General features: G+C 49.5%; 5 protein-coding genes; 3 read left to right on the top strand and 2 right to left on the bottom strand.

Moving 5' to 3' along the window:
• The first annotated feature begins 71 nt into the window (after positions 1-71).
• CNAG_03671 (hypothetical protein) lies at positions 72-1,521 on the top strand. XM_012191986.1 has 2 exons: positions 72-1,293; positions 1,344-1,521. The coding sequence occupies exons 1-2, from the start codon at positions 106-108 to the stop codon at positions 1,395-1,397; spliced, it is 1,242 nt and encodes a 413-aa protein (XP_012047376.1). The 5' UTR covers positions 72-105; the 3' UTR covers positions 1,398-1,521.
• CNAG_03670 (IRE protein kinase) lies at positions 1,450-5,263 on the bottom strand. XM_012191985.1 has 6 exons: positions 4,790-5,263; positions 3,167-4,749; positions 2,751-3,102; positions 2,221-2,682; positions 1,891-2,158; positions 1,450-1,824 (listed from the first exon to the last, which is right to left on the bottom strand). Exons 1-6 carry the CDS (start codon positions 5,158-5,160, stop codon positions 1,642-1,644), a joined length of 3,219 nt encoding a protein of 1,072 aa, XP_012047375.1. The 5' UTR covers positions 5,161-5,263; the 3' UTR covers positions 1,450-1,641.
• A 176-nt stretch (positions 5,264-5,439) lies between these two features.
• On the top strand, positions 5,440-9,676 carry CNAG_03669 (hypothetical protein). XM_012191783.1 has 11 exons: positions 5,440-5,753; positions 5,803-5,814; positions 5,862-6,159; positions 6,212-6,950; positions 7,007-7,349; positions 7,403-7,708; positions 7,757-7,809; positions 7,861-8,031; positions 8,085-8,354; positions 8,421-8,669; positions 8,726-9,676. The coding sequence occupies exons 1-11, from the start codon at positions 5,592-5,594 to the stop codon at positions 9,456-9,458; spliced, it is 3,336 nt and encodes a 1,111-aa protein (XP_012047173.1). The 5' UTR covers positions 5,440-5,591; the 3' UTR covers positions 9,459-9,676.
• A 19-nt stretch (positions 9,677-9,695) lies between these two features.
• On the bottom strand, positions 9,696-11,112 carry CNAG_03668 (hypothetical protein). XM_012191984.1 has 3 exons: positions 10,992-11,112; positions 10,533-10,840; positions 9,696-10,427 (listed from the first exon to the last, which is right to left on the bottom strand). The coding sequence occupies exons 2-3, from the start codon at positions 10,768-10,770 to the stop codon at positions 9,916-9,918; spliced, it is 750 nt and encodes a 249-aa protein (XP_012047374.1). The 5' UTR covers positions 10,771-10,840; positions 10,992-11,112; the 3' UTR covers positions 9,696-9,915.
• A 208-nt stretch (positions 11,113-11,320) lies between these two features.
• On the top strand, positions 11,321-12,543 carry CNAG_03667 (hypothetical protein). XM_012191782.1 has 6 exons: positions 11,321-11,500; positions 11,566-11,661; positions 11,738-11,761; positions 11,819-11,879; positions 11,940-12,037; positions 12,105-12,543. The coding sequence occupies exons 1-6, from the start codon at positions 11,390-11,392 to the stop codon at positions 12,129-12,131; spliced, it is 417 nt and encodes a 138-aa protein (XP_012047172.1). The 5' UTR covers positions 11,321-11,389; the 3' UTR covers positions 12,132-12,543.
• Positions 12,544-12,552: the final 9 nt, after the last annotated feature.

The raw sequence follows: 12,552 nt of genomic DNA, 5'->3' as shown, positions 1-12,552 counted from the left end.
AGCAGGGCACGCCTGCGGGCAAACCCTAGACGCGTCGGTTGTGTTTTTCCATTTTCCATTTTCCACTTATTCGCGTCGCGTCGAAATCTGTCTCCACCACTCCACATGTCTACGCGCTTCATCATCCCCCCCTCCCCCTCCCCACTCCCCGCCGCGCCCCCGCTCTCCCTCCTCCCCTTCTCCCTCGGCCCGCAGCACGCTCCATACACAGACAAGCACGCCAACACCTCTCACTACTTTCAGCCCCGTCCCCTCGTCGCTGACCCTGTAGCCGACTCTGCCCAGCAACAGCAACAACAACAGCAACTTGTACAGGCAACATTCAGAGGCCGTCTGCTCGTCGGGCAGTACCTCTCCGTCCCGCCCGCATACCGCGGTATCATCCTCTCGACGAGTCTCCCGCCCAACAAGGGCGGTACAGAAGACCATACTCGGTCGTTTCCTATTTCTTCTTCGGCACCTCTTACACCTTTAACGTCTGCGTCTACGTCTGCCTCTGCGTCTACAGACAGTGCCGTAGAAGACGACGCTGAACAAGGTAACGACGTCAGACGATCACAAAGAAAGAGCGTTCTCGCTAGAATCAAGGGTGCAGGACAGATTGCCCTCGCTCAACCGCGTACCCGCCGAACAGCGCCTGCCAAAAAACGTACCCGTCTCGACTCGGACGATGAACATGATCATGAATCTACGTCTCCGTCTACGTCTACGCCGAGTAAACGCGTCAAGTCGGGTACGCCAGCAACCACCCCGAAGAGAACAGTATCCGTCCCGGAAATCGTGATCCAAGAACCTACCCCGCTCAAACGGCCGCCACCACCAGCTACCACTGAAGAAGAGCGTCAAGAAGGAGACGGTGATAGTATCGAGGTACATGAAGTGAAAGAACCATTCATCCCTTCACCTGAAACCGAAAATGATCCCCCTGCATTCAATATCACTCCTCCTCCTTATACACTTATAAACAAGGAGGAAGAGCAAGAGCAAGAGCACGAGCACGAGCAGCAAAATGATGATGGGCCAGTGAGGATACTTTGCCCGACAGCCGAATTCCAAGGGTTCATGCTTTATACTGGAGATGTGCCCCTCATGGGATTCAGAGCGGACGAGTTGGAAAAGGAGCGTCCGCGTGAGGAGCGTGTGCGTGAAGAGGAAGCAGGGAGGGACCTTCCCGAATCAGACTGCGGATCAAATATAAACCTCCGTCCATCTTGGTGGCGCCATGGTGGTGCCGGTGAAGGTGGAGACGAGTTTGTACGCGGTATGGGCGAATGGCTGGGTCTTGTAGAGGTTGTAAGTGGTTTTTTTTTTTCTTTGGCAAAAGCTGACACTGTGTAAAAAAGTTGAACAAGCCCGTTTATCTCGAAGGGTTGGACGACGACGAGGAGGAGGAGTAGAGAGGGATTTTCGACGACGAGCATTTTGTGCCTTGTCGAAACCAGCTACAGGCTAGTATTTATGCCATATGCATACATATAAACCCAAAACGTGTTATCGAAATAGGCAAAAGAAAAGAAAGAAAAAAAAAAAAAAAAACTGAGAAAATGGGAGCAGCAGCTGCCAACAAAAAAAAGGAAAAAATGGATGTATACGAGTACTGTACAACGAACACGATTCCCTCTCCACCACAAACAAAAGCTTTTACACCGCCTCTTGGAAACACCCTTCAAACATACTTTCCTCCCTCAACTCACTCTCCTTTACCGTACGATACACGTGCATTAACAGCTTTGGGTATCGCGAGGAAAAATAAAGTAAGAATCCGGCAGGAAGGGCGCCCAGATGCTTTTGCACTGCCGGTTCCAGATCTTGATAATGATGTTTCTTTGTTTGCAAAAAACGCACCCATTAGTTTCGGAAGGGGAATTCACAAGCGACAAGAGGACAAACCTTATTCCGCATAGCCCTCAACATATCCCTCACACTCCCGCCTTTATACTTTCTATACTTGCCCAAACTGCCTGTAAACGTCTTATCCAACCGGGAATACCAATCCTTGCCGACGACACTTTGTGCGCCTTGTTCGAGAAGTACAAGTGTAGGTTCGGCCGGCTCGGTTTGCATGATTTCGAATCGGTCGGAAGCGTCACACAGAAAGCCGAGACGTTTGGCGGCGGGCCAGAAGATGGGATGGGTGAGACATTCTGATGTGGATGGTCTGACAAATGCAAAAATGAGAGTGAGTTTGGGTGAACGCAACGAGCGCAAAGAGAAACGTACCTTGCGTCGGGCTCGGTACTCAACAACATCTTCACCAAATCTTCCACTTCTTCTCTTTCCTCCCCTAATAAACTCAACATACCCATATTCACAGCTTCACCCTTGACTATATTACTCTCCCGATTATACGTCTCGCCAAAGGGATGTTCCCCGGAAAGCAGGACCCAAAAGTATAAGCATCCAAGCGCAAACAGATCCACAGCCTTGGTCAATCGACTTCGCGCAACGCCATCTTCTGCATTGGCGATACCGCCAGAAGATCCGACAGAGGACGAAGCGTCAAACCCTTCGTTGAGACGGACCACACCTCGGATACATTCGGGTGCTCGCCAGCCTAGGCTACCGGCCAAGTTGTTCGCCGTCGGCGCAAAGGATGATTGATCTTGGCCTAGTCGGCGGGCAAGTCCAAAGTCGGAAACGAGGATTCTCAGCCCAGAAGGTGTTTGGGATACGAGCACGTTTCTGGGTTAACTCTTTTGTTAGCCGACTGCGTTGGAAGTAAATAAAGAAAAAAAAAATTAAAAACATACTGCGGTTTAATGTCCCGATGAATAATCTTCATCCCATGCAAATGTTTCAAACCCTTTGTAACCTCCATCAACGCCCGCTTCCTATCCAGCTGATCTGCCAACTCTCTATGCTTTTCAGGTGATTCGATCAAATCTGCCAAGGATGCTTGACACAGGTCGAGGGCGATGTAGAGGAAATTGTCGCGCTTTTCTTGGCAGTAGTAGCGGATGACATTGGGATGATCGTCGCTTGCTTGCAACAACTTGACTTCTTGACTCGCCAATCTGGTAAAGTCGCTCAACAGTCGTTTTACTGCAACTGGGCGTCCTCCCCATGTTCCCTTTAACACTACAGTACCATGCGATCCAAAACCTACATCTGTTTGTCAGGATTTTTGGGGTTGCGCCGATATTGTTAATCCAGTCATGTGACTCACCAATGATAGTATCTGAGATCGCCAGCCGCTCCTTATCCTGATCATAATCCAACAAATCTGTCGAAGAAAGTTCTCTCGGCAATTCTGGCAAGGGTTTATTACCTCCCTTGGGCGTCGCCCGGGGAGAAAAGTCTTCCTTGTCCTTTTCATGATCCTCATCTTCATTCTCACCATCGCGCTCTTCGGCCGTCAGACCGGCCGCGGTAGCTGTAGTAGTAGCATCAGGCTTCTTCTTTTTACCCCGCACACGACGACGAGTAGACTTTTTCTTTGGTGGAGGCGTGGCGGTCTGATGTGTTTCGGGTGTGCCTTCCGAGCGTGGGGGGGAGTCTTCAGGCGTAGACGATGGTTCTTGGATGCGCACCACAGGGGCAGACTTGACTACTGGCAGTACATCTTCTTCTTCCTCTTCTTCTTTTTCTTCAAGTCTCACCTCGTGGACAGGTACAGCGAGTAAAGGCATTTTCTCATCTACCTTGCTTTCCACTGATCCTGGCACCGAGCCTTTTCCCCTTCCGAAGCGGACCATCACACCACCCAACAGGATCAATAACATTCCCAATGCCACCACCCATCTCCACCACCCATTCTTTGCAGGTCCAGCCTGTCTTTCAATGAATGGCGGATCAATCGTCTCGTGCTCCCTGGGTGGGTCAATCAACCCTGATAAAAGCCCCCTACCACGACTATGGTCGAGATCAGAAGAATCGCCATCGTCGGCATTGTAGAATAATCCATCGGAGAGATGTCCAGGAGGAGGGGGACGGGCAAAGTTGATAAGAGGATATGAAGAAGATGAAAGCGCGAAATGTAACGGCTTGGTGTCTTTGTTGCCTGCCGTCGCGTTGCCGGAAGTTGTATTGGATGACGGCAAAGTGAGACATTCGGGGAGTGTAGCGATATAGGTGGAAGGAGGTGCGTCGTGAATATTAAATGCTCTCGGGTCATTTTGTCCGGGGAAGAGAGCAGGAAGGTGGGCAGGAGGTTGCGGGACAAGAATGGGTGCGCCCAAGGGATTTTCTCGAGGAATGAGGATCTCGTACACGCCGACGCCTATATGTTCCAGCTCTCGATTCCAAATGAGTCCACCACCAGGCTTTACACCAAGTGCCTTGCCATTGAATCCAAGCTCGATACGTATCCGAGGCTCTTCATTGTCGGGACCCCATGATTGGTGTGCCACACCCGCCTTGACCCATGATTCTGCAAGTGGGCGGTTATAAGCATTAGGGGTGTAGGTGGAGTAAGAGATCTCTTGGACGGCGGGAGCCGATTTTTTTTCCGCCGGATAAGCCGCGGATGTATACGTAGATAAACCTTGGGAAGAAGATGGCGAATGGATCGTAAGTCGATAATCTGTTCGACCGATGAACAATGTGTCTCGCTGTGAAGAGCCGCGTCGCTCGAGATCGTCCAGGTCGTCGCACACGCTTGAGCCGTCATATTGCGATAGATTGGCAGTAGGAGAAAAGCAATCAACCTGTTCCCCAGTTCGCAGATCAACACTCATTAGAGAAGTGTGTTTGCTACCGGTAAAGATTTGGGTCGGAGATTCGGGGAATGTAAACGGGGATAGCTCAATTCTACGCTATTAGCTTCTTGGGCAATCGGTATTTGACTCACAATTGATCTACAGAAAGAGGCAGCTTTCTCATCCTCATCTCCCCATCCTTGTCCTCGTGCACATACAGACTCCCACTCAGGGGTTCCACAATGTACTCTTCCACACCGCCTTTCATCTTCCCACCGACCAGCGGGTCACCTTCGAGTACCCATTTCTCTTTACCCGTGCTTCTCTCCAGGGCATGCAAAGCACCGTCTATGGTGGACACGAGGACAAGCGGGTGCAGGTCATGGTCTATCTGGACGGGGAGTGTGGCAGTGGAGGAGGGGGCAAGGGCTCGAAGGGTGTGATGTGGGAAAGGGATGAGGGCTGCTGGCTCTGGAGCGGCGTAGGCGATGAGGAGGGGGAGGAGGAACAAGAAGTAGAGCATGTTGGGACTATGTGTCCATCTGAGGCGGGCGGGGTGTCCTGAGCTGTGTGCGTTCACAGGATGGGGGCTTGTTCGGTGCTGGCTGCTGGAGAGACGCCGAGAGAATAAAAGTCTATCAAAGAATAAGCTCCTATGCACAGCAGCAGCAGAAGAGATCGCCCCCAGCCATGCGACAACCACGTGGATCTCGCGTGGCTTGACACTTGGAGCATGGCCGAGGTGGAGGGAGCTGTTACGCGTCGGCGGCAAGAATTATTTTGGCGATTTTGGTCGGGCTGGCGGCGAACAAAGGGGATGATACTAGCGACTGGCGCTGACTCACACTTTCGGTCGCTGTCCTTTCCGACCTCTTTCCGCAATAATCCAGTCAACCACTCTCAGTCCTTTCTTCCTCATTCCCTTCTTCCTTCCTCCCTCCGCGCCAGCCAACAATGTCTATTCATGGGAACCTCTCCAAACGGCCTCCTCTCGACGGCACAGTACACATTGACACCCAGGAACCATCCGCCCAGCCCTCTTCATCTAATAATAATGACGTTGCAGGCGTTCTGAGGAGAAATCAAGCTTGTCTGCAGTGTAGGAGAAGGAAACTGGCACGTTGTCTCTTACTGTGGTGAATGCACTGCTGATCTTTGATTGCAGAAATGCGACGCCGTAAATATGCTTTTACTATACGCTCAACATTGACTGACAGTTCATAGGCTCGACCACATTGCGCCACGTGCGTCCGATCATATAGGCATCTTCTTCGAACATCACCCAAAAGTAATCCTGTGCTATGTTGTGATTATGATGATGGGGCATCCAATCAAGTAGAAGAAGGCGATATCCAGAACAAATCCAATGCCGGACCAGCAGGAGCACCCGCCAATGAAGAGGAGGAGACTTCAGGCATAGCCAACGGGTCGAAAAAGAAGAGGAAGGCAACGGGAGAAGGTAGGCGGAAAAAGAAAGAGGAAGAATTTGAGGAGGAAAGAGATAGGTTGACAAAACAAATTCGTAAGTACAGACTTCCGGCGTACTTGATCGCAGCCTTAACATCTCTCTGTAGAAGAGTTACAGGCTCGGTTGGCCGATAAACCTCGTATTCCTGCTCCAGCATTCAGTAGTTCGTTGTTTCAAAACGCCGCCGCTCCATCTCCTAATACGTTCATCAACTTTTTCACATCTAACCCTTCCCAACCGGCATCCAACTCTCAGGCAGATCCTATGTGGGGGAATTACGATCCGTTAGAACAAATACAGTCTCAACATACTCATCTCGTAAACCTTGGCTCATCATCCGCCAACGTTTCTCATTGCAGTGGTGGACCCTCCCCTGCCAATCAGGCATCGGAAACTTCTCGTAGATCAAGTAGTTTGCATAACAATACATCAACGCCGAACTTGACGTCTGGCGAGTCTTCCTCAGGCGTCAACATCCTTTCTCCTGGAGAAATATTCAACTTTTCGCCAGCAGACATATCAAATGATGCTTGGAAAGGCGCCGTCCCAGACACCAATGATCAAAACAAATCTCAGAATTGGCAGTCATTCAATCCAAACGACCTTTCGAGTAGTGTAGATCCCTTAAAGGGCCAAGCCCAATGGCAAAGTCTTGAATCTGTTTCTGCGACATTCACAACGACCGTGGATGGCAATGTCGGACGAGATTTGCAAATGGAAACCGAAATCAACATGGATGGGTTAGAAGCTGGTCTTGATGCAGCGATGCAGCAACAAATATTGATGGATCTCTTCTGGCCAGGATGGCCTGCAAAGCTGCCGGAACCGAATGTTGTGAATGACCTGTGAGTTTTGTTCCACACATCATAACGGATTTCTTTTTTTTTTTGACGTCGCCAAGCATCGAGTCCTTCTTTGACCAAATACCAAATCTTCCTCGTATTCTCCATCGCCCTCGCTTTCTCGCCCGGATGGCTCTTCCCCCTACTCATTCCAATTTCCCTCACCCTGCTCTGATTCACGCCATATGCGCTGCGGCAGCCGCCCGGTGTCCTGAAGAAGTATATTCCAAGTCTGCAAGAGATAAGCAATGGGAAAAACTTGAATTTTCTGTGACTGGGTGTATATCGGATTCGGAGAGTGTTAGAACTGGCTTTGGGCTAAGGCAGACGATGTTTGCGAAAGAGGCAGTCCAGGATGGGTTAAACACTGGTAACCGCTTGTTTGATGTTGTTAGGGCAATGGTAAGCAATTTGACCTTCTGTGAACCTGATGTATGCTGATGTGTGACTTCAAGATCATCTTATGTCGAGTTTTCATTGATGACACGCGGATGCTTGAGTGTTGGGCTTATGCCGGTTTGGTGGCTCGAATGATACTTCCTCTGGGTCTGAACGTCCGCAGCGCAGAGTTGTCTCTCAAGAGCGTCATGCTCCCGCCACCACTTGATGCGTTGGAAAGAGAAGAGAGAAGAGCGACAGTCTGGATGGCGTTTTATCATGATACTGTGGCGAGTGCAGCCAGTGGATGGGGAACAAGTATGAGTCTGGATGAGTTAACCGTGGCCTTACCAGTATCGGCCAAAGAGTTTGAGGACGGGTCTGTAGGTATTTTCATAAAAGGATTTTGAAGATGGAGCTAATCGGAGTAGGAGTTCATGGAATCCAATCCGCAAGATGCAGAATCACCTGATCTCTTCCTCAAGTGAGTTAACTCTCAGTTCATGGCGTTACGTTATACTGACGACGGTTCCAGACACCCTGTTGTGGATTCCTTTGTAATGGTCACCAAGGCCACCATTCTCCTGAACCGGGCCAATCGATTCGTGCGAAAATGGAAGAACCGACATCTGAGACCGAATGATGATATGGATGGGATGGACAAGCCAGAATTCAGGGAATTGGCTAATTCCATTGCCTGTTTCCAGTGAGTTGCGATCTATCCGGGGGAGTTTTCTACTTGAGCTGACATTGTGATAGGATGTCTTTCCCTTCTGCTCTCCGCAATGCCTGCAAGCTCAATTCACGTCGCCGACTCGATGCGGACCTTGTCGCTGCTCATCTAATTCCTCATTCAGCTACTATCTGTCTTTACGAACCTTTTGCAGACCTTGATAACCCGTCTGATCAGCCTACCAGACGTTTACTAAGTGCCACACAGGGCATCGTCGGTATCGTACAGCAATTGGCCAGTGCCGTTGGTGGGGAAGGAGAAAAGTTTGCAAGCGTCATGCACTCCTCGGCTAGCGTGTAAGTTAAACTTTTGTGGCGCTGATTTTTTGCAAGATTTTTTTTTTGTTGACAAGGAAAATACAGATGCTTCGTTACGGCTGCGCGCACATCACTTTTGTTTATGCGACACGCCCTCAATAACGGAGACGAAGTCTCTGCATCGTCCCATCGCACAGACTGCGACATGGTCCGTCTTGCTTTATCCTACTTTGGGGCCAGCTTCAAGATTGGTCAGCATCATGCGCAGTTGATTGAGTACTTCTTGGACAGGGCAGCAAATCCAACGTTTGAAAAGCTGCAAGCCCACTATCCTGATCATCCGAGACCAGGAGTGTGAGTTATTTGAATGTGTGCATATGAGTCAAATTGATAAGCTGACGACTTTCCAGGCCGGCTTTGACGCGCGATGCTGACTTTGGGTCGTGTGTCGAAAACGCACTGAATGTGAAACGAGGCTATTGGCGAATCAAAACTCACCCATCCTTCAGTGGCACAGGCTTCGATGAGTATTCAACAAACTCTGGCCACTCTCACTCTTATCCCGGTTTCTCCCAGGCGCAGACTTACATCAACAACAAGTTCAATCCTCCTTCTGGACCTGGGGTTGCAGGGATAAGTCCTATCGGGTCAGGGAACACGCCGGAAAGCCAAGGAAATGACGGGTCTGGTACGGGCTCCGGTGTTGGCGGGGCGTCTCTGAAGGACATCTCGATGGATTCCTCGCCTGCTCCCGGGCTGAATAGCGGATCTGGCGCTTCAGCTCCCGCCGGTGGAGGTCAAGGCGCTGCCGATCTATGGCAGGACCAATTCTACGCCCTTAACGACCAATACGCTGCTGAGTCTTCCCGAGCTCAGCAATCATCGTCGACCCGAAAAGTGGAATATATGAACAGCGTCCCTGCCCAGTGCCCTACAGACTTGTCAAAGCAACCTGCACCGGTGCCGACATTGATGCCAGAGTCTGAAGCAACACCTACGCGTTTGACGTCTTTCATATCCGAGACAAACAATGTAATCAATATTACGGGGCTAGGGTCAGGGATGAACAAGGGAGACGATGGGCTTCGTTGGGTGAAAGATCATATGAGCAAGTATCCCTGGTCGGAGAATGAAAGGAAATAGAAGACTCTGCATAACGTTTTTGAGGGGAAATGTCACCATTATTTTGCAATGGTCGTTTTGACTTTTGGTTTTATTAATTTTTTGTTCCAAGTAATGTGATCATATTGTGACTAATTTGTACACCTCGTCGCTTCTTTTTACCCCGTCCCTTCGGATTTGTTTTATGTATACAAGCGATTATCGAGCCCCTTAACATGTATATTTTGAACATGTTGCAAAGTGTAAAGTGCGCATCAATGGAACGCCAGGAAGAGGTATGCATGATACAGTTTGTGAGATGAATAAACAACGGATGACAAGGAAATACACAAAAAGTGATCTTGAATATAAAACGCTAAGAAAAGCTTGGTAATAATGATGCTACAACAATGCACCATTAAGAGACGGCACGCGTAATAATTTGCTGTACTATACCTATACACATGCCCTTCGGCATCAAAGTACTAGTACAGTCAATCTAGATCAGACCCAAGAGTCGGGGATCTCTGGAAGGGTCAAAATGCCTCTTCTCTTCCTTCTCCCTTCCAACTTGTCTCGAAGCACTACTACTCCCCAAAGTGGCGCTTTCGCCTTTGCTTACGGCCGAGTTGAGAATGAATCCACTTTGCTTATTGATTTGACCCGTCGTTTTTGATCGGGCCATGCCTCCATTAGGTAAATGACCCGATAGAGCTTGATCCATTCTCTCCATGTTGTCAGAATGATGAGTAGGCGAATGAGCAAGGTTTGGGGTCGATTTGATATCTCTACCAAGATGGGGTCTGGTTTGTGTTGATGAAGGGTCGTCACCATCAGAGCCTGAGGCGGGTGTCATACCAAGGTTCACTGCGTTACCAAATGCGTCTTTGGGCTGGGAGCTGGACAGAGTGGCGGATGAAGATGAAGGAGAGGAAGATACAAGCGTGAATGGTCGAATACCCAGAGAAGCGAGAAAGGATGGTCGACGGGATGAAGGTGGAGTTGGAAAAACTACAGAATATACGGTGAGCACAGCAAAGGAGGGTCACACATTCAGTTCTCCAACCTAATCTTTGAGAAGACCACTTTTTTAACAAAGAAAGACGAAAAACATACCATCGCTACTTCCAAAGCTCATCCTCCTTTCCTCCGGGCTCTCCCTCTCTTCTCTGTCAAAACTATGCGTCCCAGCGTCAAAACTTGACATGAACTGATGCAGACGCGACTCCATCGCTGCACCATAAGAGCTGTCAGCACCAGAAGGGGGTGTCCCAGCAGGCGTGATGAGGTCGGGGGAGAGGTGAGAGTTGGGAAGAGAGTGGTGAGGTTTTGAATTTGGGATAGGCTTGGCCATTGTTTCGACAATGTCAAGTAGACGGGGAGATGAGAAGTTGTGTGGGAAAGCGGGGATAGATGTTTGAGCACTGGTGGCAACAGAGTCAGCTTTGGGATCAGAGTCAAGTTTTGGGATCATGTGAAGGTTGGAGGATGTACGTTGCGCGGGAACGAAGACGTGCGCAGTGGCGGAGATATTGACGGTTGATATGTATCGACGCTGGAAGCAGGTGGACTCACACTGAGAGTGTATGCCGGGTGCAGAGTTTGCTTCTGCTAAAGGTTCTTTGGGCGATGTTCTCTTTAACTATTAGAACAAACAAATAGAAAACGCTGTAATACACCTTGTTATCAACAGTCATCGTCCCACAAATCCGGGGTACTTCTTTTATATTTAATCGGGCTTCCGTCCACTTCTGCCTCGGATTAATCGGTAAACCCACTCCGACGATTACGTAATACCCCAGATCTCTCTTTTCTCGTCTCCCATGCTGCCATATGACGTCACATACTCTCCACCATATAAGTCTCAAACCCTCACTATCTCATTCGCTATTTCACTCCTTTTCTCTACTCAACGCACAAGCCTTGCTCTCTACTACCCAAGTACCAACCGTATCCAACATCAACCCTCCAGAATGTCTGTCCTTCGATTGAGATCTCTCCAAGCCTTGAGAGTGCAGCGAACTATGCCCGCCATCAGAATTATGTCCAGGGGTGCCGCCTCCAAGCACGACAACGACCCCAATGTGCGTACTTAAAGATGCATAGAGTGAATCGCGACATGATCATTTAGCTGACATGTTACCTATAGGTCCTTGCCAGGGAGAAGGCCCGAAATCTTTCTGGGACCCAAGATTCCTCTGCTCCTCATAAAGAGCATGCCCCTGGATGGAATGAGCACCTTGCTGTGGGTTTCCACTCTTTTATAACCCATACGAAACTTCCCCTGTCTCTATTTGCATACATTCTGACAATGGTTTCAGACCGATGCGGAGGCGAATGTAAAGGTTAGTAGAACACCTTGATAGATTCGGGGATAAGGTAAATTGACTATCGAGTTGTAGGCGGACCAAGCTGCTCCTGATGGTCCCCCAGGAAAGGAACTCCAGGATAAGACAATCAACCGTATGTCTCATTACACATTCACAGAGCCGAAAGATTCAGCTGGCTTATAAAATATTCCAGACGTGGACAAGCACCACCATACTCCGGAGGGTACGTCCGGCGCCGAGTACCACAACCACCCTCATCCGGGTCCTTCTCCTACGACCAGCGAAGAAAACGTGCGCCTTTTTTTTGTCGGCAGTGAATGTTCAGGGCACTACTGACCGCTCTTTGCAATTCTTGCAGGTGAGGGCTGACCAAGGCGATGCGTAAGGGCGCTTCAGCGCAATAATGGCAACCAAACGCATCAACTTATCATGTGCATGCAGGTCATTGTATTTGTAGTAAGCCACAACGAAATATATATATATGTAGCTCAACGAAACTATGAGAAAAGTGTATAAGAAGCATTAGGGAGCAGTCGTTTTCATCGTTTGAATGAACACGTACCACGGTTTTCCTGTCCAATTGTTCTCAAGCCAATCAGTCACACAAGTACAAGCCTGATTCTACTTTTTCCCGAAGCTGAGATTCACATCATACATTTGACCGCACTTTTCCCATGCCTTTTTGCATGTACTACTGGATGTCGCAGCACCGCATGCATAGTGATCTATCTACAGCAGTAGTAGTGCGTGCCCTCTTGACGGCGAAGCCATGACGTCCCGCACCCGGCAACTACGAATAACCGGTG

Source organism: Cryptococcus neoformans, chromosome 2 (genome assembly GCF_000149245.1).
Source record: "Cryptococcus neoformans var. grubii H99 chromosome 2, complete sequence".
Taxonomy (NCBI): Eukaryota; Fungi; Basidiomycota; class Tremellomycetes; order Tremellales; family Cryptococcaceae; genus Cryptococcus; species Cryptococcus neoformans.
The sequence above is the reverse complement of the archived record's forward strand: the minus strand, read 5'-3'. Positions and strand labels throughout refer to the sequence as shown.

Bases quoted from the DNA above. Each gene is read 5' to 3' on its own strand.
- CNAG_03669 (XM_012191783.1), top strand. From the start codon at position 5,592: ATGTCTATTCATGGGAACCTCTCCAAACGGCCTCCTCTCGACGGCACA. The intron at 6,160-6,211 runs GTAAGTACAGAC...ATCTCTCTGTAG, and splicing joins TAGGTTGACAAAACAAATTC to AAGAGTTACAGGCTCGGTTG. The intron at 7,709-7,756 runs GTAGGTATTTTC...TAATCGGAGTAG, and splicing joins AAGAGTTTGAGGACGGGTCT to GAGTTCATGGAATCCAATCC.
- CNAG_03668 (XM_012191984.1), bottom strand. From the start codon at position 10,770: ATGGCCAAGCCTATCCCAAATTCAAAACCTCACCACTCTCTTCCCAAC. The intron at 10,428-10,532 runs GTATGTTTTTCG...TATATTCTGTAG, and splicing joins GAGCTTTGGAAGTAGCGATG to TTTTTCCAACTCCACCTTCA.
- CNAG_03670 (XM_012191985.1), bottom strand. From the start codon at position 5,160: ATGCTCTACTTCTTGTTCCTCCTCCCCCTCCTCATCGCCTACGCCGCT. The intron at 2,683-2,750 runs GTATGTTTTTAA...GAGTTAACCCAG, and splicing joins CATCGGGACATTAAACCGCA to AAACGTGCTCGTATCCCAAA. The intron at 2,159-2,220 runs GTACGTTTCTCT...TGCATTTGTCAG, and splicing joins AGTACCGAGCCCGACGCAAG to ACCATCCACATCAGAATGTC.
- CNAG_03671 (XM_012191986.1), top strand. From the start codon at position 106: ATGTCTACGCGCTTCATCATCCCCCCCTCCCCCTCCCCACTCCCCGCC. The intron at 1,294-1,343 runs GTAAGTGGTTTT...TGTGTAAAAAAG, and splicing joins GGCTGGGTCTTGTAGAGGTT to TTGAACAAGCCCGTTTATCT.
- CNAG_03667 (XM_012191782.1), top strand. From the start codon at position 11,390: ATGTCTGTCCTTCGATTGAGATCTCTCCAAGCCTTGAGAGTGCAGCGA. The intron at 11,762-11,818 runs GTTAGTAGAACA...ATCGAGTTGTAG, and splicing joins ATGCGGAGGCGAATGTAAAG to GCGGACCAAGCTGCTCCTGA. The intron at 11,880-11,939 runs GTATGTCTCATT...AAAATATTCCAG, and splicing joins CCAGGATAAGACAATCAACC to ACGTGGACAAGCACCACCAT.